The sequence below is a fragment of the Neopelma chrysocephalum genome, unplaced genomic scaffold (genome assembly GCF_003984885.1).
Source record: "Neopelma chrysocephalum unplaced genomic scaffold, ASM398488v2 Primary Assembly neopelma1_72, whole genome shotgun sequence".
NCBI classification, from domain to species: Eukaryota; Metazoa; Chordata; class Aves; order Passeriformes; family Pipridae; genus Neopelma; species Neopelma chrysocephalum.
Genome location: NW_020897732.1, coordinates 8347666 through 8373117, shown reverse-complemented (window position 1 = coordinate 8373117; position 25452 = coordinate 8347666). Strand labels below are relative to the sequence as shown.

The 25452-nt window shown below is 38.3% G+C and overlaps 1 protein-coding gene across 1 annotated transcript in view; it reads left to right on the top strand.

Moving 5' to 3' along the window:
* The window catches only part of RBM33 (RNA binding motif protein 33), a 104020-nt gene that overhangs the window by 5659 nt on the left and 72909 nt on the right, over window positions 1-25452 (top strand). The window contains exons 2-7 of the mRNA XM_027686791.1: window positions 5310-5388; window positions 10301-10349; window positions 12342-12418; window positions 14493-14784; window positions 15913-16023; window positions 23078-23249. Coding sequence (XP_027542592.1) covers window positions 5310-5388; window positions 10301-10349; window positions 12342-12418; window positions 14493-14784; window positions 15913-16023; window positions 23078-23249 — 780 coding nt within the window. The remainder of the gene's footprint in view (window positions 1-5309; window positions 5389-10300; window positions 10350-12341; window positions 12419-14492; window positions 14785-15912; window positions 16024-23077; window positions 23250-25452) is intronic.

The window sequence follows — 25452 nt, the reverse complement described above, 5'->3', positions numbered from 1 at the left end:
TTAATTTTAACTAGCTCCCTTACCTATCATAGAATCATAACATAGGGTTTATATTTATTTTGCCCCAAAGCAAAATAAGGCTTAGTTACTTCATTAAAAGACCTGTTGGGCAAAGAATGAGTGGTTCTTTTTTATCCGTTGAACTGTAGCATCATTGTGACATCTTCATCGTGTTTTGGATAAGGAGAAATCTTCAATGCTTTTTCAATGCGTAAGACTTATTGCATGTTTTATGTTCATGATAGTGTAATATTGAAATGAACCAAAACACAAAATTTGGAACTGCTAAGGTTTGAGGCAGAATGTGGTTGGTGTTCTGGGAAGCTTTCAGGTGTATTTCAGGGAAGACCAACAATGCAGTCATCAAATGTTTTCCCTAGTCTAGAAGTCTTGGTCATCTCATTGCGGTAAAATACTCCAATCTTAGCAACAGTTGCTATGTGGGACTACCTTTTTAGGCTATGTTAGTAACATTTTATCATGTTAAGAGCTCTGCAGTGTTCCTGCTGATTCACCTCCTACGCTTGAGAGACTGACTGTGTAGCTTAAGACTTCCATTTTACAACGAAAAATTAGTGAAGGTTTTATTGAAAGGGTGTCCACAGAGTTAGAAACTGCCATCAGCATTGCCAAAGAGGAAATGAGGCTTGTATTTTGTGGATTTCTAGAGTGGATGGTCTGTTCTTATTGAACAGGAAAAAAAGATACAAGTTCTAAGCATATATCATAAAACCAGAACATAAGCTGTGTAGAACAAATTGCAGCACTGCTGGTGCTACACCAGGGTAAGTATAAAGAAAATAGGAACGTTTCATTTAGGTCCCAAGTGTGTTTGGCTGTCTTTGTGCTTATTCTGGTTCACAGCTGGTCAGAGGCTTGCAAGGCAGGCTGGTCTAACAAAACAGCCTTAGTCCATCTCTGCAGCATCTTGAAACTTCTGTGCCACTTTGATCATGGTGGTTTTCTTAGAACTGCAGTTGGCAGAGCCAAGTGGTGGATTATTTGGGTTTTTTTTCCTCTATAACTGGCCTGTTCTGCTTGCTTATTCAGTTAATGCTTTTCTAGTATTTGATAGGTTGTGTTTGGTTGGTTTTTTGTTGGTTTGGGTTTGTTTGCTTGTTTGTTTGTTTTAACTTCCTAGCTCTGCCTTAGAGAGGGGCTTAGTGTGTTTAGTGATCACCTGTCAGGATCTTCCATTTGGTACCCAGGCGATGCACAAACATCATCTTGGTGAGCTTTGCCAGGGGAGCCAGAATTGGAGGGAGGAGCTGTAGCCAGTGCCTCGCGTGTCTTAGCAACAGTTGCTGTGTATGGTGCACTGAGACCACTGGAAGAAATAGAGAACCTCCTCCAACTCCTACAATAGACATTTTTATGCTTTAAAAGCTTATGTTCCTGGATTCACACCCTCACTTTTTTTTCTTCTCATCTCCCACGCAGTAGTACTGAGAATTTTAATAAAAAATTAATCTTAGGCTGTTGCTCTCAGTGGTTTTGTGCTCTGCTGATGCTGAGTGTTCTTATTTCTGTACAAGTTAATGTTTTACAGGCGTTTAACCACCCTTGGCACAAACATTGACTTACGGGTTTCTCAAGGAGAAACATGTATAGATGTTATGCTGATTGTTGTTTACTGGTGTTTTCCAATGTTATGACCCACACAGGTAGAAGAAAAATGAAAGTCTGTGTGGTTTCAGAAATGGAGAAAAAAAATGATGCCTCAGGATGTCTGTTAGGTATCACATTGCACTGCAGCTGCAAGGCCTGTGTCCAGTGCAGTGCTTATTGTCTCACAAGTGGTGAAGCTGGCAAGGAATTCCATTTGCAGATGTGTGACTGTTGTGACCTCCTTTTCTAAAGCAAAGCTACAACCTGCTTTGGGCTCCTTAATGTCGAAATGGCATAATTTGTAACACTCATTGTCAGTGTCAGCTGTCACAGAACAAATGAGTATAAAAAAGAAAAGCTTTCCCCTTCTGTCCTGAAGATCTTTATATCACATGTGTTGAGACAGGGAGAGGAGATGAGAACAGGGAGGTGGTGAGGACACGTGTGGAGCAGTTCTTGCAAGCTGCAGTCACCACACACAGATTGACCAGTCATTCTTGAGGGTTTTTTTATGCATCCTGCTGGAGGGGACTTGTGAAAAAGGCTTTGCTGGATGTAATTCAGCTTTGAATTTTGGTAGAAGCTGCTCATAAATAAGGGATAGGATGTGAGTGATTGGAAGAGAAGGAGGTTCATGATGTTGCCTGAGTGGTGGGGGTTCAGGTCCACATTAGAAATTTGCCAGGAACTTGGACCCTCTTTTGACATTGTTTCTTAAATAGCAGTAGTAACAGGTTGAAAGACTTCTGTGGCTGTGAATTAGATATCTGCCCTGCAAAACTACTATGAATTGTACTGAAAAGTGTTTCTTTTTGCTGTAGAGAGATTTTAACAGAAGAAGGATGTGGTGTGTAATTTCATGTTGTCTAGATTTAAACTTGGCTGATGTGAAGGTCTGTTTGAAAGAATTGTGTACCAAGAGCTAAGATTGGTTTGTAGCACAGCTCTCTAGTTCTAACATGGTGCCTGGCATGAAAAAATATGTCTTGCAAGTAAGCAGGTGTAGCTTAAAAGAAAGTTAGTCTTCCTGGTTTGTCATTGTCTTGAGCTGTGTTAATCAATATGTGGACACTTGTAATTTGGGGTGCTGCCAAATCAGGTGCATTACCTCAAAAAATAATCATTGGCAGCGATTACATCAAGTCAGTGGATTACAGCAATCCAGCTGTAAGAACAGTGACAGGACAGGATATTTGTGCCCTTAAAATATCAATGCACTAAGACAGTCACTGCAGCATGGTTTTGAATGACCATAAGGAGAGCAAGGTGGCCTTTTTTTTTCTCCCTCCTCTTTTTTTTTTTTTTTTTTTTCCCCAGAGACCATAAAATTGGATAATTTAGCGTTCAAGAGGAAGATGGGAAATGCTTGTGTATTTGTCTGGCTTTCCCTTGTGGGTTAAATAGGAATTGGAATAGAAAAAGGTTGTAATATGTAGATGTTTAGGCAGAGAAATGTAAAACAATTGATTCAATTGTATTAGCCCAGGTAAATTAGTTTAAGTATAGAAAATGAGTTAAAATCTAAACTAACCTGTCAATAGTAAAGGGGAGAACTTGATCAAGGGGAATTATTTCTTCCCTAGTTGGTTTCAAAACAGGAGTTGCCACACTTGACTCATGTTACATAATAATTTGTACTGAGCAGTCTTACTTTCATAGCTATTTTTGATTGAAATTTCTGATTTGAAAGTTCTTCATTTATTGATGTTGCAAGATCCGAATTTTCTCTTTTTAATGTTCTACCTCCTTTCAAACTTCTGTCAGTGATTAACACCTGTATTTTGATAATATGAAGTGAAAAGTGAATTAGTTTATCATTGCATGTGGGGAATATTCACTAAAGGATACTGGGTTGAGTTTAAAGAGCTGAAGACAGATCTGGTTTTGAAGGTTTATTTAAGAAGCAAAACAAACACAGAAAACCCAGTCGAATGAAACAGTTGTTCCTTGGCGTTGTAGTTGGTCAGAGTTGAATGCAGAGTCAGGAGGATGAATGGCATCTTAGTGATCACCATTTCAGACTGTCAGACTGCAGGGACGGGATTGCTCAATCTCTGTATTTTGCAGACCATTAAACTGCAGCAGCTTTCCCCCTGTGTTGAGCATAACTTCTATGTGCCCATTTGAGTCTTACCAAAGTCATTAAAGTGTGTGAAAAGAGAATGAATCCAGGTGTGCATTCCCTGTCAGGCTGTAGCCAGAGGGTGGAAGAGTGAGGGTTCAGTGTTTCTGAGGGTATGTGCTTCCAGTTCACAGATGACAAGACATGATGTCTGTACAGAGCAGATGACCTTTGCATTTCCTCTGCAGATAAATGGAAGCTTTAATATTTTTAAGTAGCAAAATATTAATTTGTGAACTAAGCTATGGAAGATGATTTGGTAGGCTATTTTAAGGGTACTTGTTGAGAGAAATATGGAGCACCAGTTGTTTCTGGGAAGGCAGGTGCCTGCTTAGGTACACAGTGTAACCTGCTTCAGTGACTCGTAGTGATTTTACTGCCCCAGTTGAGATAATTGATGGTGTGTTACACCTGACTGCCCTCTTCTGTTTTGGGCTGCTGGTACTGACCTACCTTGTGCTGACCTGAGGTTTAACTCCCTTTGCAGGTTCAGTGTTAGTGGATGAGCTTGTGGCCCACAAGGCAAGCGGAGATTTCGCAGACGCTATTCCCTTCACCTCCATTGCATCTCAGTTTTGTGCATTTCTGGGAAGCTCCTGTCTGTGGAATGACCTTCATTGGCAAAATTTTCCAGTGGTTTATCTCATACTCTGTCTTTTCCTTGGGTAATCTTCACCTCAACAGTGAGAAGAGGGAAAACTGTGTAGTATATTGTTTTTTTTATTCTTGAAACATGGGGGTGTTGGTTGACAGAGGCTGAACACGAGCCAGGAGTGTGCCCAGGTGGCCAAGAAGGCCAGTGGCATCCTGGCTTGTGTGTGTAGCCAGCAGGACGAGGGCCATTGTCATCCCCCTGTACTTGGCACTGGTAAGGCCACATCTCAAGTCCTGTGTTCGGTTTTGAACCCCTCATGAGAAGAAAGACACTGAAGTGCTGGAACAAATCCAGAGAAGGGCAGTGGAGCTGGTGAATGGTCTGGAGCACAAATCCTGTGAGGAGCATCTGAGTGAACAAGGGGTGTTTGGTTGGTCTGGAGAAAAGGAGGCTCGAGGGGGACCCTCTTGCTCTCTACAACTCCCTGAAAGGAGGTTGTAGCCAGCCAGGTGGTCAGTCCTTTCTCGCAGGTAACAAGGGACAGGACAAGGAAATGGCCTCAAGTTGTGCCAGGGAATGTTTGGATTAGATATTAGGAAGAAAAAAATTTACAGAAAGGGTTGTAAAGCATTGGAACAGGCTGCCTAGGGAAGTGGTGGATTCACCATCCCTGGAAGGGTTCAGATAACGTGTAGATGTGGCACTGGAGGATGTGATTTAATGGTGAACATGGTGGTGGTGCTGGGTTGACAGTTGGACTTGGTGTTCTGAAAGGTCTTTTGCAACCTTAATGATTCTGTGACTCTGTGTTGGGTATTTGTCTGCTTTTACTTCACGTTAACTTGAAAGGTAGAAAAAGGTATTTTTGCATCTTCTGAACAACACACACCCCCCCACACCCACCCATAAAATCCCATCTGTGTGGTTGCTTTGGAAACCTCTCATTTCAGTAAGAATTATTTAACGTGATCACCTTCTTTACAGATGATGACTTTGATCAGTTTGATAAGCCTGGTGCAGAAAGGTCTTGGAGAAGAAGAGCAGGAGATGACGACTGGGACAGGTAGGTAGAATATTTTCATGTTCAGTTTCTGCGTGCTGAATTGCTTTGCTCTGTTTTCCCATTCTGGCATTTTGTGTTCTAACATTTAAAGCGATGCACATTCAGAAACTAATGAAGATGTTGGTTGTTTTGCATGTGTCAGCCGATGCTGGATCGTGCCAAACATGTACTTGTCTTGAGGAATGTAGAGCGCTCTGAATAGATACCATTTAAAATTGGATAAATACAAAGTATTTGTGGTGTGTAATTTTGCAATTAATGTCTTGGTTTTTCTTTTAAATATGTAGATCTTGGTGGTTTAAATAGTTAGAATTTGCTAGTACTTGAATTTACTCAACTTAATTTTTAAATTTTTTTTAATTAGGTGTTTAAATTCTTATCCTCAGAGTCCTACTTTCAGTTTTACATTGAGGAAGAGTACTAGAGCTTAGGTACAGGCTTCCTAAACAATGTGACTTGTAAAGATTTAGAAGTGTGTGTGCACTTGCTTTTTTTGGCGGGAGAATAAGTGTGGTTTTTTATGTGAAAGGAATCTGTCTGGGAAAGGAATCAAACTGCTGGCTAGACTGGTCTGTTCTTTCTGGGGGAACTTTTCACTTATTTGTGTTATTTTTCTATGTTTCCTTTTTAGTAATAAATTTGTTCAGACTTTGCCAGTGGTTTTCAGTGTAAAAGGCAAAAAAGAACAACCCATTCCAAATAGATTGTTATCTACTGTAATAATCACTCAAATGATTGTAGTAAACAAGTTTTACTCTAAGTAGTTTTCCACTCAGCTGAGCCCTTGGAGTGAATCAACTGCTCTACAATTATTTTCATTCCAGAGGGATTAGTTTCCTCTTCCATGCTTTTCTGCTAGGTTAAGTGGGTAGTTTTCATTGCTCCAGGAGGCAAGTGTGTGACGAAGGAATTTGGACAGTAGCTCCGGTTTACAGAGTGTTCTGCTGTTTGCTGGTGGGGAGTCTCTGCTCTCTGTCAAGCCAGTACAGCTGTCAGGGGGTTGGATGGTGAACTGCACTGTGGAGCTGCTCTGGTTTGAGAATGGAATTAAAATAACTTGTTCAGGCTGAGTCACCGTACTGTGCTGCCTCCCAGTCCCAGGTCTGGGTATTCAGAAACCCTAAAATAAGTATTGAAAGCAAAATGGTTTGTATTAGAATGTTTTTTGAACTTTTTGCCTTTGCTGACTTTGTGGTGTGAATAGGTGGGCTCTTCAGATGCTGACTGGTCACATTTGGGTTTAGCTGTCCTACTCATCACTGCAGAAAATTTGGATGAGTCAAACAACCATTGCATCAGAAGTTATTCCCAGTGGTAAACTTCCTGCAGCAAAGCTGTTTTTAATAGGACTTGACAGAGGTTTTAGAGTATTTTCCCTAAGCTGAGACTCTGAAGCACACAAGGATTCAGTTTTAGGAAAAAGTTTTACTTTATGTGTTTATTATTACCTGCATATAACTTAAATATCAAAAATGCAGTTCTTCAGCTTACTGAAATTGTAAGGGAAGTGGTTTCGGGTGCAGAGCAGAAGATTCCAGAGCTTCATAATTTCAGAATTTTTTTTTTGTTACAACTATATCTAGTAGAATATTATTTGCATGTGTTGGAATATTTTTTTTAAATAATATTACTCTTTTCAGATTGCCAAGCTGTATTTGGAAATGTTAAGTTCTATGAATGTCTTGGCAATTACAAATGCTGTACATGGATATGTTGTTGCCTAATGTAATTGCTTAAAGTTTTAACCTACTGGCCTAATTCAGTATAGGACAGTTTATTGAAGATGGAAAAAAGGCCATCACAGTAGTCACAACACAGTAGTCTTGGGATGTTCTAATCCTTCCTGCTTTGTTTTGCAACCTAAGTATTGTTTTGGGGGGAGATGGAGTTCTGCTGTTAGTCACACATTGTGATCAACCATCAGCTCTTACTGTGTTGTTACTTGACTGAGTCACATCCCCCAGTTATTTAAATAATTTTGAATTTTCAGATATCTGTCTTCTCAAACACTGGAGGTGATAACTGATAGTTGGAAGGCCCCAGTAATTTGGGATACAAATGTAACTTTGCTCTTGGAGAATTTTTCGCATTACATTTTTTCACAAGTTCTTTTCCTGAAACATTTATATCCTTGCTACTGCTCATGTTTAATGAGGCATGTTCATGAAATTGGAGGCCAGAGAGGGCCACTCTGACGTCTTTATCACAGGGTGTTCATTTGTGTATGTATTTCTTTAGGTAACCCAAAGCTTGGGTTTGGAAAAAATCTGCGTTTCTGGTGCTTTCCTTCGAGATGACAGGAGTGATTTAGTGTTGACTTTTGCTCAAATTCACTTGTTCTGACCCTTCTCTATGCTGGCAGAAAACTTTCCGCTGTTTGTTGTCTGTCTTTTTTATTATTATTGTCCTTATTTGTTGAGCTGAATTTATTCAGTGGAGGGAATGTTAGATATTGGAAGTTGAGGCAATGTAAGGAAATGGGTCTGTTTCTTGTGAAACCAATGGACTCTTATATTATCTTAACCCAAAATTTCCTAGTACTTGATTTTGGAAACTTTTGTGTCTTGGTGATAGTGAGGCTGAAGTGACTGTGAAACTATCACAGATGTGTACTTTTATTCCAGTTCAGGTTATTTTATGTGGCTTAGTGTGATGGGAAATTGCAATCATTCATTTTTGTCTGTTTTTCTCAGCTAGTCTGGGATCTTGTAGTATCTTTGTTTTGACTGCTTTGTGTTTTTTAGTTTGTTTTGTTTTTTTTAATGGTGGGATTTAATACTTCTGCTCCTCTTTCTGAGAGAGAACTTCAGACATGGCTATTTTAGAAACCTTGAGATAGTACAGCTTGACTATGCAGGCTCTTCACTGTTACTTTGTTTATTCATAAAGTTATGGTCATTTTTCTTCTTTTAATTCAGTAATGAAACTACTGAATAACACTGAATATTTTTAGAGGTTTTGAACAGCATCCTGTAAAGACTTTTGTTTCTGATATAAGCTTCATTTATATGCTAGCGCCAATTTTTCTGACTGCCAAGCAGTAAGGCAAAGCTTCTAAGAATCTAGAATATGTTTGCAGTTATTTCTATTCATCAAATGTTAATCTTTTTCTAAAAAATCACATTGAGAATGTTTTTCAGTAACATGTTTAATATCCCTAACTATGTTTAGAAAACTAATTTCATCTTTTACTTTCTTTTCCGTTCCTTTTCTTAATCTGAATGTCTTACTTCCTTATTTGTTTTTTGTCTTTGAATGCTGCTGTAACACTCTTGCCATCCTTTGGAATTTCTCTAGTGCAGTTTATTAAAAGCTGTCAGTGGTGGACCATAGTGCTGGGAAGTATTTTCAAACCCTTTGGTGCATTTGTCAGGTTACTGGCAGTTGAAGAGATTAGTGATTTTTAGAGACAAAATTGAAGTAGGAAATGCTTCTGCAACCATTTCTGTTAGGTAGAGTTTCCTGTCTCTGAAATAAAAGGCTTAAATTCTAGTCAGTTTGCTCTTTGGAACGTGTCATATGTCTTATGTTCTAATTTTTGTTTAATATTACAAGTGAGCACAAAACAATTGCTATTTGTTAATATTCAGTCATTCCTGGAAATATTTGAGATCAGTAACCATGGATAAATTCTGTGTACTGATAATAATGTCCTATTTAGGGCTGATTTGGTGTATCATCTGTTCTTTCCTAGCCCACAAGATTTTTATTCCCCCTTCCCACCCCCATGTTGTCTCTTTCAGAGCTGATTACTGTAGAGATATATCCATCTGCAAAAGCAACTCTTAGCAGTTATTTATGTCTGGGAAGTGCCTCCCCATTTTCAAGTATTTACCATATGGTCCTAAGGAACTCTTTTATAGAAATTCCTGTTCTGTTCCTATAGCACATTCTCACTGTGGAGAATTTTGTTCTTATGTAGTGTCTAAGACATGGTGGTTTTGTTGGTTTGGGGTTTTTGTTTTTGTTTTTTAAGGTATACAGGTAGAAATGGTGTCAAATAGCAGCTCATATTTCAATGCACTGGCATCTCATTTAAGTATTGACATGCATATTCTACTACATACATTTGTCAATAACAACTGTTTATTATAGAACAGGGGAATCTGTTTATTCCTGCCACTAGATAATTCTTTCACTGAAGGAAGAAGAATGAGATGAATCAGTTGTTCTAAAGTTCAGCTAATCCAGAGTGTAGTTCTTCGTGTTGAATCTTATTTATGGCACAGTTGCTATGTGATGGCAGAAGTTTTGTAAGCCAGGTATTTCTGTGCTTCCTGAATTCTTGGGCATGATTATAAAAGTGGTGAAACATGCATTTGATTTTGTCACCCTGTAGGTGTCTGACCTTACTCTCAGGTTGAGAAGGGGGCAGTAAAGTATTTAGGGAAAATCTAGGCCTAAGCCTGACCTTTAGGGACGATCCAGGCTCCCAAGCCAGCTGGCCTCCCAGCCTTGCTCAGGTCTGTCTTGGGCCACATGGTGACCTGTAGACTGAGTTTTGCCCACATGACATTCCTGTCTCACTTGCTTCCTCCCTGGGGAGCTGGAAATCAGCAGTTTGGACAAAATGGCCTTGAAATGTAGGATCTGGAATGGGGATCTGGCTGTCTGGGTTTTATCTGGCTGTGCCTGCATTTTGGCTGGGTTATTGTGCTCTGTTTGGTTGTAGAGATATGGAAAGGAGAGCACGTGGAAATGAAATGACTGTACAGCAGCAGAGGTTGTATGTATGGTCTGTTGTTTCACTGAAAATAGGTAACTGTTTTTCTTGAATGCTTTGCTAAAAGACAGGGTTTGTGCAGACTTCGTAGCAATTCTCCTCAAGTCAGTTTTTTAAGGCATGTACCCTATAAGGTGTTTGTTTCTGTTTTTTAAGGTTCAGCTTCTTAAGTTTTTTACTGTTTTCCAGTGAACTTGATGATGACTTGCTTGGAGAGGACTTGCTAACTGGAAAAAAGGTAAGAAATGTGCATTAAAGTGAATTGTTGCGGATATTAAAATGTGAATGTTGTTCAACTTACCCACTTCAGGTGTTTGGTTTGACCTCATGTATTTTACGGTTACCTCCCCAAAGTCTGACAGCCACAGGTACCTGAGCTCTGCCCTCTTGCCAGAGCTCTCTGCACCCAGGGTTGTGTTTCCTTTTGTGAAAAACCTCCAGGTGAGGCTTTTTAAGATACAGCTTTTAGAAAAACTACTTTTTTCTGAGATAGTATTTCTTCTCATAACACACAGTCCAAACAGGAGATGGTTCTCAAAATGGATTTCCCTGTAGCTCATATTGACTTAACAATTAAAAAAAAAAGAAAAAAAAAAAAACCACAAAAAACCCTCCAAACCCCAAAAAAACAAACAAAAAACCCAACCAACCAACCAAACCAAAAAAAAAAAAACCAAAACCAAAAAACAATGAGGCCTCCTGAGTGCTGATTAGCATGCTGGAGAATTTAATGATTTAATGCAAGTGCCGGTTTCCTGGCTATTAAAAATTACTTTTCAAAATACCAGCAGTATTTACCAGAGAGTAAATAAAAAAGGAATCAGTGATGTCTGTTAAAGATTACACTCAGTGTGCACAATCTGCTATTGCGTTGTCTGACGAGTAGGTGGAGGATTTTCCCTTTTGCAGTGAGGGGAAAAACATGGGAGCAGCTGGAACTGGATAACACAAACAAGTTCTCACCGTGTCTGCTATAGACTTCTCATGCTGATAACCATTTCCAATGCAGAACTCTGTGAAAAGAACTAAATGTACCTTTGGGTTTGCCAGATATCTGCAGGAGAAGACAGGATTCCTGGTTGGAAAATCAAGCTGGCTAGTCACCTCTTTTTATATTTTATCTGCTAAATGAACTCATTTAGAAAAGTAGTTTTTAAGGTTTGGTTGGAGATTTAATAGGTTTGTTAAGAAACCCAGATCTATTAAGAGTTGAGTTTCATTTGATGTAGTTTTCTATAACCACACTCTATTTGTTGCAAATAAGCTTCTTGAAACTATTCTGTACGTATTCCCTATTAAAGATAGGAAGTTCCTTAGTCTCATGTACTGGTTTAAGAAAGAAAAAAAATTCCAAGAGTATAGGGATTGCAGATGTGTGTTATGCAGTTACCAAAAACATAAGCAGTTTACATTGTATATATCTTTGTAATTGGAATGCAAGTTGATAAAGCTGCTTGCTTATATTAAAAAATATGACATTATCTATGTGAATACTAACCAATACTAGATTCTCCAAAATATTATTTTTTCTTGTACTTTTTCTGTTCTTTTTAGTTTGCAATGTTACAGGGCAGTATCTGTGGGTATGGACAAATATGGTGGGGTAAAAATAGATTTCTCAGAAAGTTTTCCCTGAACTATTTATGCTAAACTTCCTTCTACTTAATCTCATCCCAGTACTTCTAGATAAATATACCTTTGTATAACCTTTCTGCCTCTTACTTAAGGGGTTGGAAATGTTGGTTAGCAAATCTGCAGATATCTCCTCTGAGTGGGTAGTTATTAAAAAAAAAATGAATGAAACAACTTTATATCCTTTTCTCCAGTCTGTATCTTTACTCTAGAACTTAAAGTAACTTCATGCATTTTTTTAACTTACCTAATGCATCAATGTCACGAGGCCATGAACTAGAGCTTTTTTCCGTCCTGGTCTTAAGTGAGTTGTCATCTTTGGGTGTATTTGAGAATGGAGCAGTGAAAAATGTTGATAGATAGGCAAATTTGAGTTCTGTAAATTTCCATTAGACTACCAAAGATATATTTTAAGATTTGTTGTCTTGTGGTTTTTTTTCTTATCAAATTAGGTCATTTCCTTGAAGGTATGGTCTTAGTCTGAGATGTGTTTTTCATAAAAAAATACTTAGTATTCAGAAGTTTCAGTAGTTTCAGTATCTAGTTAGTTGAAAGTTTATACCTTTTATATTCATGATTGACTTTTTCTGAAACCTAGAATCAGTCAGACTTGTCAGATGAAGAGCTGAATGATGATCTTCTGCAAAGTGACAATGAAGAGGAACAAGAATTTCGGTATTTCTTTCCTAAATCTTGTTTTGGATAACTCAAAGCTATTAATGACTACTACTACTACTGATTACTGATAACTACTAAACTAAAATTATTGTTATATGCCTAAAATGGTTTCAGTTTTTACTTAGCCATTTACTTAGTGATGTATATATAATGTACTCAGTAGCATTATTTGCATATCAGTAACATTATTTTTGGTTATTTCAATCTCAAAAATTTAACTAAAAGCTTAACTATAAAAAGCTTATGAGAAGAAATGGTGTCATCTCCTGTGCATATAGAATTCATTATAAACACTTAAAGAGCTTTGCTCTTTGCAGCCTCAGTATTGTTGTAAACTTCCTTCTCCTGTGAAGTCCTTTTCTGCCATCTTTCTTTTAAAAATATCTTGCCTCCTAAGACCCTGAGGAGGGGAATTGCACACTTGGCAAGGCTTGATTTGTGGCTTAATTGTTTGTGTGCAATTACACAGCAGAAAATTTGTGACAGAGTTTATAGGCTGGAGCAGGTACTTCCATGGGAGTTCACTGAGGATCCTGCCCTGTGAATACTCCGTGGTGATACAGGTCCACAGCTGAATTAAGGGCATCACAACTCAAAATGAGTGTCTTGTCATTTTTGCTTTTCAAGCTGGACTGATGCAGGGAGGAAGATGCTTGTGATGCCAAAGTGATGCAATACCACTGCTGCTTTTAATGGCCTGTGTGTTTTTCCAGCTCTTTCTTTACTTGTTGCATGCTGTGCAGGTCATGTCATCTGAAGGGGTATGAATGTATATATAAGATGCATTGATATATCTGTATCTCAGAGATATCTCCTATGTTTAACCTTAATTAAGGAGTCCTGTCATTGTGTTGGACTGATGGTGGCGTGATAAAATGCTCCAACCATCCATTGGCTGCTGTTTTCCTTCCTGCAGTAGTGAGGGTTGGACTGTTCCCTTCAAAAGAGGGAATCCCTGTTGGTCCTTGCTGTCACTTCGCTGTATATCCTCCCTGAGACCCCTGGGCAGCAGGAGTGGCTATGTAACCACATGAGTGATAAGAAAGTATCTGAAGTGTGATAATATTGCTCAGTGGAAGCAGGTTTCTGTAGACAAGTTTTGCATTTTTAGCAGTTTTATTGGCAGAGAGTGAGAGCCTTTCCCTTTTCCTTCTATTTCCATTCAACCTCATGCTTCTGTAGTTGGGAGGATAATGATAATCCTGGATAATGTCTTCATTTTTGTGTTAAATCTTCCCTGTCTTATAGATGCAAATAGCTCAGAGCTGCCTGGATCTTTTTCTCCCAAATGAAGGAAAATGATGAATAATAGGACTGTAACTTAAAAAAAAAAATAGAAAAATATCTTTGTTTTCATTATACCCTGAGCCCTCAAATCAAGAAGAGCTTCCCCCCCTCTGCTTTTCTAACTTGTCTGCAGTTGGTTAGTTGCTTTTTTATGTGTTGATGGCACTAGCTGTTGTAAACAGTAAATTCTGAGCTTTGCTTTGCCTGCAGATTATAAACATGTCAGTTTTTGTATTGATTGTTTTTTTTCAGTGTCTCTGCCAGTGCTGTTACTAAGTTAAGAATGTCTCAGGCATTTAAATTACAGTTATTGACTATGTATTTTATATTAAGTAGAACATTAAATCCGTCATAAAAATGTAACTTTGAATTCAAGATAATCAAGAATGAACAACATGAATACATTTAATAAAAAATATTTTACTAGAATATTCTGAAAAATTAGGAAAACAGATGCAGTTATAGCAATTTTGTGTATTTTTTTGTTAGTCTTGGAATTAAAATTGAATCCAGTCTGCTTTGGTGACAAAGCAGGACTTTTGCCAGTTTGACCTGCTAAACCATCTGGTTCCTTTGATTCCCCTGGTCAAATAGCCTGCAGCTGGTGATAAGCTGCAGTACAGTATGCATTATGAGAACATGGCATGCAGTCAAATAGTGTATGGGGTATAATTCTCTCCACCAACTTAGAGAACTTATGTTTGTTGGCTTTGTTTTGCTAAATCTTTGCGAGTAGTTGACTGTTACACTCCAACCTCTGAATTCCACCCCCCCCATCCCACAGCTCTCCAGGTGTCACAGTGAGCCTCAATGCCACATCTGGCATGCTGGCATCATACGAGTCCATCAATGATCCATCACTAGAACATGAGTCTGAGTATGACCAAGGGGAAGATGAAATTGGTTATGACAAATCTGAAGCACCTGAAGAATATGCTTCAGAGTATGCAGAGGAAGGACATTATGAAGGCAATGATCCTGAACTGACAGAAGACCAAATAGAATATGGGGAAGAGCCTGGAGAAGAAGATGAAGTGCTAGACCTTGAAATCAATGAACCCCTCGATGAATTTCCAGTGAGTTTCTTTCTATTGTATCTTCAAAGATAACATTGCTTTGCGTGCATAGGGTTTTAGACTGATTTAAAATCTGTTTACCTCCCTAGGGAGGAGGGGAAATTAGACCTATTATCACTGTCTGCCAGTTTCTTTATCTAGGCTGTGACAAAGTTTGTGTTGACAGCTTGTTTGGCGGTAGGTAATGCTCCTTTGTCATGCGGGAAGGCAGTTGAGAATCATGACCTTGAGGATTGTATCCTTAAGGAAGAAAACAGCTTTGTGTGGTGGAGATACACTGCCAATTGTTAGAAGTACTTAATGCAAAAGCTTTTATCCAGGCTTTAGACAAGATCTGATAAAGTCCTTCGAAGGTGAAAAGATTATTGACCTGCTAAAGACATCTTTAAGGTGCTAATATCCCAAAGTGATTGATGTCCTGCTCGTTCATCCTTTTTGTAACTGAGAACTGTCTAAACCTGAATAAAGAGATTGGAGGTTAGTTCAGAAAATGTCACCTGCATAATTCAATATAATTTAAGCAGCGTATTAGAGAACATGCACTGGCTTTAATTGCTAGTGAAGTGACTTAATCTTAATTAAAACTGTATGTGATCAGTGAGGTGTTTTAAAATACAAGCAAACTTACTTAGGAAAGCTTTTGCTCTTGTTTTAGGTTCATAATTTTTCAGAGTTGAACCTGCTCATATGTAGGTGCTTTGCAGAGTGTTTTGAGAATGTTTATAGTCTGATGGGGTAAAATCTGATGTTAATGCATATGTGCTATAGGAGCATGTTTTCTTTGGTAAGGAAGGACTGCAGTGTTTGCTTCATGAATTTGTAAATGGGGGATGTAGATGTATAGAAGAAGTTGGAGCAAACAGTATTAGATGGGATCTTTATTATGACATTGGTATCTGAGTGAAAACTGCTTTAGTTTTGATGATGTTGAAATTATGGTCTAGTTAAAAGCCCTGCTAATTATGCTGTATATATGTCATATCACTTATAATTGACAGTTCTGATAGAGACAATACTTTTCTTCAAGTCTGGAAGCTGTAACAATGTAGCCAAACCCCACCTCTCTGTGGGTTTGCAATTCTGTACAGTTTGCCTGTGTCTTTTCACCTTCATGTGTTACTGCTTTAGGATGAAGATTACATGCAATCATATAATGAGCAAGCAATGGAAGAACAAGGAGAATACACAGCTGATGAGGAGCTGGAAGAATCCCAGACAATGGCAAATGAATCAGAGGAGGTATGTTGTAAATTTAATGGAAACTTAACTAGTTCTTTTAGAGATTGATTTCATAGAATTGTACCTATTACAGGGTAAGAACTGATGCACTTTGCTTGTGTTGAGTTATTGGTCGTATTACTCTTTGTATAAGATGAATTGTGATAGCATCTATATTGTCAGATACATCAGATGCCCTCTCTCCCTTGGGATGAAAACCATAAGGAATAGGCCAAAATGTGCATATTTAGTCTTGGCTTCAACATCAGTAACTTCAGAGGCCTGTTTGGGTAGGAGAATGACGGTAATACTGCCTGCTGTCTGTTAAATCTCTGATAGCTGTGATGCCTCACTTTCCAGGTGGATCATTTTGCTGTTGGGAGTGTAAATACAGCTCTTGGGTATCCCCCTTTGAGGAGGAGTGTGAGCATGGAAAGTTCAGTATTTTAGAAGGGCAAAGGTTAGATTGTTGTTTTGAAAGAAGTTTTGTTGGGACTGGAGTTCCTGTGAAGTTTATTTTACTTCTTTGCTTCGGAGAAAGAATGAGTTCCTTCGTTTGCAAGGAGAAAACTTATGCCAAAGACTGCTAAGTATACAGTAACTGATTATAGCCCAGAACAGAGGTATCATACCTGTTTTAATTTGCAGCAAGTTTTTGATGGGGGATTTTTTTTCTTTCCCCAGCAGGAATCTGCTTTAATATTACTTTTATTCCAGCTCTTAATTAAATAGGATTGAATGGATTACCTGCTGAGAAGTGTAGTCGGAGTGTGTTTCCTCTTTGGAGCTTTAACTCATCAGGAAATTAATTCCTCAAAGACACAGCAGTGTTACTCTATGAAGTTCTTACATGATGGTCTAGTTGTATCAAACCTATTTTGGGAAAACAACATTCCTTGGTAGGCAGAGATCTGCACTGAAAGGGGCCACCTGCATTGTTCAGTCCTCCACTGTTGCAAGCATGACATCTTGTACCAAATAAACCTTAATGTAGTTATTTGCTACTTCACAAGTATTAAATCTACTCTTTGAAAGAACTGTGTAATGTCTCAACACGTTTTGTTCATTCACTGGATTATACACACTTTCTTTTTGGCATTTTGGAAGTGGAGTGATGCATTTGGACTTTCTGCAGCCACAGTCTGAGATGATGGACACAATGCACATCATGTAAAGTTAAATACATAGCTGAGATTCACTGTCAGACTTACGACCTTAAAAAAGTACAGCTTCATTTTTAGAGTACAGACTAATGAGAATTCTGTAATAATGATGTTGTCTAAATTCATCCAATTCAGAATTAAATTTCTTTCATTCAAAAGGTACCATTAATGAAAGTTTTTAATTGTTTTTCTTAATAGAGCTTTTACAGAATTTGTTCATCATATAATGTGAACATTTTGGCCACATCTTTATTTGCTTACTCTACATTCTGGCATTATTCTAGTGGTTTGCAGATTGCCACAGGTTTCTTCTTCCCAAAATAGTACCATCTTTTTATTCTGTTCTTATTTCATATGTAGCTTATTTACATTTGGCAGCAAGTTCATAATTGTACTCTCTAAATGAGAATACCACTAAGAGAGAGAACCTTTGTAGAGTATCCAATTCTTTTTATTGCAAGGTTAGATGCCACCTCCAGCTCTGAAGGGTGTTCTTTATTTGAGTGTTATATAACAGTACTCTCCCTTAAATCTCAACATTCATTACTTGTAAACAAGGCTAAAGTTGGCATTCTCCTGTAGAAAAATGCAACACAAGAATGGAGCTGTAATGGATGCAAAGAAATAGCATTATTATCTCTTGATTGAAATTTGGCATGTGAACAACTTAGAGCGAGCTGACAGAGAAGAGTGTTTGGTGTTGTATTTTATGCAGTTCCCACATTAAAACCAAATAAAACCTCTCATTAGATTGCATGAAGAAACTCTATAAACCAAGAGAAAAGCTGACTGGATGGGGAGTTGGAAAATAATGGGAGGAAACAAGTGAATATGGGAAGTTAGACATCTGTTAGGAGTGGCACTAAAGGTGGGAGGTGTGAGGAAAAGGCAGGTAAAACTTGTGCTTGAAACAGTGCTTAGAACCTTGGATTTTAAATAAATAACACTCTCTGTGGAGCTTCCTTGAAAAATGTAGCAGTGGTTCAGAAAATATTTTTGCATTCCTAAGGTGCAAAGCAAAACCACTCAATATCCAGACGTTTCAACAGCAAATAGGTGTGGTAGAACAGTCACATGAGGCATCATGTCCTAAATATTTTTAGAGGAAGAATATCACTAATTACTTCTGTGAAATGTGAATGTGGAAATGAAATAAAAATAAACCCTCCTGAAATTAGAATTTGTGATTTCTTTGTTTTATATCAGAACTAATCTGTGAAGTGTATGATAGGGGATTTGTCATTGCATAAATTTAAACCATGTCTTGGGTTATGCTGATAAGAAATGTAGAGGACTTTAATCAAGAAAACATTTTATGAAAATGTCCTACATACTGCTTTTCTTTTGATAGAATACAGGCTTGGGGAAAAAAAGGCCAATGCATCTGTCTGAATTGTTCCATCTGTGTGTAGCCAAAACTTCTGCATTTTAGTACTTGATTGTTCAAGTTTGAAGACACTACTTGTCAGCCTGGAGGAAAATGGTGAAAAGAGTGCAAATCAAAGCAGCCAGTTTTAAAACATATTTAAAGGCACTTAGGTTTATTATTTTAGTCCCATTTTTCATCTGTGGAGTTGAGATGCCCTTGGAACAGGTGTAACATCCCCTTATCTGCCCTCTTATTTCTTGATCCCCTAGGACTGAGCAATTGCTGCTGCTTCAGTGTTAGCCTCTAGTAGATGCCTCCACTGCCTATTTTCTGGCTAGTTAATAAAAGTTCTTTGTTTCACCTTTGTAATGTTTCTGGTTTAGCCTCTACAGGATCTTATCAGTCTCTGGCACAAAGCTGTCCAGAACACTTGATAATCGCATGTTTGGGGGGATCATGCAGGTTTTTTCCTGCTCTCCTTGGGCTATGTTTGCTACCACTGCTGCAGTTGCCTGGGGAGCTGTCTGGGCAGGAGCACTCACTCTTTCTCAGTAGTGGTTCATAGCCCAGCGTGAGGAGTTCTGGTCAGTGACTGGGATTTATGGCGTAATTATTTAATGAGGATGGCAGGAACCTCTGACCTTGTGGTAGAAGAAAGGTCATTCTTTTTCTTTGTAAGGGTCAGCAAAGCTCTTTGGTGGCTTTGTGCAAGGTGTCAAAATGGGAAATGTAAAGCTCCCTTTGAGGAGAGCTGCCAGAAGCCTTGGCTGGCAAGTCCAGTCAAGTGACCTGAAGTGACCATTCAGGGGCCGTGTATGTACATGCAGAGATATTCATGATTAGCAAGTATTAAAAGCAATCCTGTAAGTACTACTATGTCTTAATTCTGTGTCTGCAGTTGTGTCTTTTTGAAACATAGAATCCCTTCATATACTATAGTCTTGGCAAAACAGCTCATCCTGTTTGGCTGCAAATTGGAAAAGCTCATCTAGAAGTCTTGCATGCTCCAACTGTTGGACAAATTGCGGGGGAAGAGTGTGTGCTCCTACACAGCTCAGCTAACCTTTCCTGGAGCTGTATGGAGAGAACATATGGTTGGCTGTCAGACATGTTTGTGTCTCCATTGCAGCTAATACAAATCCCTCAATAACACGTGTAATCAGACTTGGACATGGGTCAGTTAGCATCCTCCAGCACTGCCTTTCCTTGGTGCCTTCTTTTTCATCCACTCCTTTGATTTTTCTTTTTCTTTTTTTGTCTTTGATATTTAATGCTTGTAGGGCTGTTGTTTGTTAATAGCATGACATTATGCTAATCAATAAAGGGAGTCAGACCCAGAAGGCTACAGAATTGGTATAAGTGGCTAGAAACAGAATAGTGCTAGTCTAGAAAAGTTTGAGAAATGTTTCTTATTGTTGTATAGGTAAGTAGTTGTCTTGTAGTCTGTTACAACTTGTATTCTTTTTAGAATGGATTTTTTTTTTCCCCAGAATGAGTAGTTGTCAAAAGACAACAGTTTCCACAGGTATTTTCTGTAGCATTTCATTAAAACATAGCAGAACTTTTCAGGATAACATGGACTGCATAGTCCTGATTCTTTCTAATCAGATTTTCTAGTCCTGATCCTGAAGTCTGAGCTACACATAGAGCCTTGCACAAGTAAGTTTTGTACTCACAGATGGGATTACATGACTGAGACCAGTCTTTGATTAATAAAAACTGTAATTCCAATAGAACTTTTAATGAGCATGGACATAGAGAGTGGATATCTGGGGTTTATGCTCTAAAGTAAAACAGGAGGCTCAGTGTAGTGAGATCAACGTCTTCCAAAAGAGCTGCTCCAGTTTTGACTTCCAAATCCTGATCCTGAAGGGAAAGTTTCTAAAAACAAGCATTGATACAGTAAAATTATGGGGTTTGTGATACTTAAAAGCATAGATTTAACAGAGATATTGCTACTCTTTTCTCTTCTGAGAGTCCTTCTTTTGAAAGTAAAATGCTAACCCTGTCTTTCCCACTTGTTTGTTTTCATTAAACCACCTTAGCATCTCTATCCTTGCTAACATCCCTCCTCTGTTCCATGAGTCTCAACGGCCTATCCTCAGAGGTGTTTTGATTATACATGGATATGTTAATCAGACCAATTGTGCTCAATTTGGGTTTGCTTTTGAGGTTTATATCTCTTTCACTCTTGAAGTTTTGGGGCTTTTTGCCTGCTATTCTGTCTGGTTTTAGCTTTTTTTTTTCTTTTTTGATAAAATTGTTACATAAAAACAAATGCATTTGTGAAGTATAAGGCTTACAGTTTTTTGTAAACTTTGGCTGCTTCCTTAGCTATATCTTAAAGCATTTTTGTGAGGTCAGAAAGTGTAGTGCTTGGATGTTTACCTGGAATGGATAGAAAACATTTTGAGATAAGGGGATGATAAAATGAAAATAACTTGGGATCAGGAGTCCATTAAAGCCCAGGAATTAAGTACAGAGACATTTATTCACCAGACCAGAGTTATAGTATCTTTGAGCTGGAGTTCATAAAGTGTGCTGTCTTTTAGAGAAGAAGGTGTCTTGCCAGATGTACCAGGGTGAATTTATGCTGATACTTTTGGTCTGTGTTTGGCCCTGCCACCTGTGAAAGCTTTGCTCTTTCCCTCCCAAGTTATGGGAAAACAAGCACTGATAAAGGGGAAAGTTGTCCTTGAAGAGAGCTTCTTGTATAAACTGTTTTAATTGGTATTCTGTGATTGGCCAGTTGTCCGCCAAGGGCATTTGAAGGAGATTCTGATGAGGAGGGGAGGAAGGCTCGCCCCCAGACTCAATTAAGAAAGACCCCCAAAACATACTGCGCCTGCGTGAGGGGATTTCCAAAGTCCTCATGCATGCGCAGAAGAGATGCATTTACATAACCGGGAGGTGGGACTGAGGGCCTCTGGCTGGGCAGTGCTGGCCACACCTGGGAGGTTGTGATCACTCAGTTAATTGTATAAAAGTAGATAGTGCTTTCTTGGAGGGGAGTTAACTTCACATCAAGGACAACGTTGCCTTTCGACGGGGACGCCTGCCAGTTTTGTGAACTTACTGACTCTCCAAGGATGCTGCTTCTGCTGTGGGTAATTATAGGCATGCTAGGTCGGTAAGATAACTTTATGGGCAATAGCTGAGTAACTGGGGCTTATTTCTCTCCTCCTTCCTCCCTTTCGGGTTTGTTTGTTTTGTTGGCCACCCTCTTGGTAATAAATCTTGGTTTTTGTTAAGCTTTCAACGGTGTCGTGGTTTCAAGCCTCAAACAGTATATCCTTGAACCTCCTCCCTATTACACCAGATCATCCTGTTTCTGATCTTGCTTCCCACGGGTTTTTTTTCGTTATGGATGAAGTTGAGCTGGTGGATAAGGAAATTTGCAATCTCTTGCACAACTAATTCCATTCATTCTTTTTCTTGATTTGTGAGTTGATATGTGTCCACCTGACTGTCACACTTGCTTTGCTTTTTTCATATAAATTTCAGCACTGATCTGTTTAATTTGAAGTTTAAACCATTTTTGTATGTTAGATTTCGCTCATTTAGTAATTGGTCCTCAAGCAGCATAAAAGTTATGATGTATTTGGAGTCTTTGCATAGAGCCTGCACATGCATTTTAATTCTAAGAAATGAGTAAATGGGCTTGTACAAGAAATAACCAAATACACAGTAACAGAAAAATTTTATGGAAAATCATGCTGTATTAGAACATTTCTAATTTTCAACTGCTGACATTAAATATAACTTGTGTAACATTATTTTCATCAGACCAGCACAGGAAAATGAAATGGATTTTTTTTCCTATTAATTTGAAGGAGAGGGATCCCTTTTCATTTGGGACATTATTCTATCTAAATAAATGTTCTCTGTTATAGAGAAAACTGGAAACTGAGTAGCATTCCAGAATACAAATTTAGTATTTTAAAATTTTATTCAATACTGTTCTCCATTCTCTTCATCAATTACTGAATTAAAAGTAGGAAATATTCAAGGAATAGAAAAAGTAAAGACAAGTACAGTTATGCATACCTAGAGGAATGAGATTGAGATGCATGGTTATCTGGTTTTTGTTGGTGTTTGTTAGTTTTTTTTAACAAGAAGCTACTAATGTTTGTTAAAAAAATGAAAAAAAAAAAAAAAAAGACCCTGTTGGTTTACTGTTTGAAGTACTTGAAACTGGCAGTATCCCAGGTTTGTATCTTAGTGAATTCAGTGCTAAAATGTGAAGGAGTAGCTGCTAATCAGGTGGAGGTTCTAACTGGAGTTTCAATATTCCCTGAAATGTTGCAGCAAAATGTATTTTCTGAATAGATTTTACTTTATAATGTATTCTGTAGTTCATATATTTCTATTTAAAAAAAAAATTCACCAAGCTCTTAAATGTTCACTGAATTATGCATGAGCACAAAGTGTAATGCCAGCAAAATTTATTCAAAGGGGCCTTTAAATAAAGATTTGCCTTTTGACACTGATCACGAGAAAATAGATTTTTCATGTTGCATGTCCTCTGTATTTTGTGGTTTAGGCAGCTATTGGATCTCTGGAACTTCAAGAAGAAACAAAAGAAGAATCTGACGAAGAGGAGGATGATGACGAAGAGTCCGGACGATTACGTTTCAAAACGGAACGGAAAGAAGGAACAATAATTAGGCTCTCAGATGTGACAAGAGAAAGGAGAAACATTCCAGAAACTTTGGGTGAGGTTTTGTGGCAATGGACTGTTTTGCAGAGCTATAATGAATGAAAGTAAAAGGCTTGTGGAAACTTTTAGAAAAGGGTTTAGTGGCAAAAGGTAGAACAGTCACCTTCTAACTTAGACTGGCTTGTATCCGAATTGTCCAAAGCCGTATGTAGTGTCTTGTAGTGCGTGTGGTGTATGTCTCCTTGGGAATAATGTTTAAGCATATTATATTTTGAAAATCATTGTTATATTTGTTCACTGGGACTTCTGTGGTGTCTTGCAAAGCTTTCCTGTCTTCAAGCAGCAGCTCTCTGATCTGTGCTTCACTAGGTATACATTTTAAGGAATTTCTTTGGGTGATTTTCAGCTGATAAAACAAATCTTCTTACTTGTGTTCTGCTGTGAAATACCTACATGTTTGCTGTTTTCCCCCAGGAATATAAGCATGCTCTGAACCTGTTGTGTTCCTACTCTTGGATTGGCCTAGAGAGAACGTAACTTGTTGGGGAGTGTGTTAGAAAACACGGAAACCCTTTATTTCTGGATTCAGCTTTTCTAACGTGAAACAATCTGGATCTCTTAAAGCCCCTTAATCCTTTAGGCAGTGTCTCAAAGGGTATAATTTCTTCATATTTGAGTAACAAAACATGAGTGTGTTTGTTTCTAGGAACACTGCTCAATGTATCTAATGAATTTCCCACTGCTACTTTGAATCAGTAGATTTGGAACTTTCTTGCAGTTGCTCTGTTTTAGTCTATAGATAAAATCACTTTAGTTTATGGCTTTGAGAGTTAACTGAAGATTTCTCATGTGCCCTGGGTATTCAGGTATATAGTACTGGTGTTGTGCCTGCCCCACTGGGGATAACCTCTTTACGTTGGACTTAGAGTGGTGGCAATAATAATAAATAATAAGTAAAATTAAAATTAAGGTATTAGGAAGATGGGCAGAAATTAAGTTTTGCTTCCAGAAAGATGTACCATTCTCATAGTTTTGCTACTGAACCAAAATATCAATTCAAACTTTGGAAAAAAAGCCCTGATCTTTTGAAGAGAATCAAGATATGCAAGAGAGGTGAACTGGTAATGAAGGCAAATTGTCAGGTACTGTTGGCTAATTGTCAGATACAACTGGGAGAAGATGTGTGTTATGATACTTTCAAGTTTTGGCAGACTGTAGAGATGGATTCTTCACCCAGAATCCTTTAAGAGGATGCCATGCAGCCTGAACTTAGAAGCTGGGTGCTTCTGCTTTCTTTACAGATGAGTCAGTGTCTTTGCACAGCAGGGCATTTTGGAATTGCGTTCCCGGAGCAGATACTAGAGTACTGGAACTCATCCTGATGAAATTTTCCTCTTACCTTAAAAGCTTTGCTTTGCAAAGGATGCTAGTTCTAAGCATTTTTCTCGTGAATTGTATAACCTACTAATTCTTTAATCTGAATGCAAGGGATTTGGGCTTTTACTATGCCTGCAAAAATTGAGAAGCCTTAATTCTGTAAAGAGGTGTTGTGACTAAGAGGACTTGTTCGTGAGCAGTGAGGAACCAGCTGCAGAGGAGGCTGAACTAGACCTTCACACTGGTATTCCGTGTCATGCTGTGAGAGATGTCAGTGCTTGATTTTGAATCAAAGATATTTCTTCTCTCTTGTTTGTATTTAGCAAATAGCTGCTTTTACTTGCAATGTCAGGCAAAGCATGTATTAGGGCCTTTACTCAGCATTGTTTTAACAATCAGGAATTGATTCTGATTAGAATAAGACTGAAGGGAACACTCAGAGGCACAGAGTGGTCTATATGGGCAAGGAGTATTTTACTGGGGTGCATTCCAAATGTGTTTACAACCATAAAACCGTGTGTTTACATACCACATACGGACTACATCTTATTTATACAAAAGGTGCTGGTGACTTTACAAAACAGAGTATTGTAAAAGCAAGAGTGCTCTAGAATAACTAAATTTCTGCACATAATTGCAAGGTAAATGACAATTGCTTGGGCATTTGTTTATCTTTGGATTTATTCTTTAGTTTAATGTAAAAATACCAGCCAGTGAGGAGAAAACAGTCAAGCTCCACTACAGGTTAAAAGAAGAGTGGTTTGAATTAGACTTATTTTTAAATGTAATTTTAAGTGATTTGGTGTGTAGCTCTGAGATATAAGGAAGAGATGAAGCGAAGGTGGATGATTCTATAAAGAGGTTTTTCTGAAACTGGTATT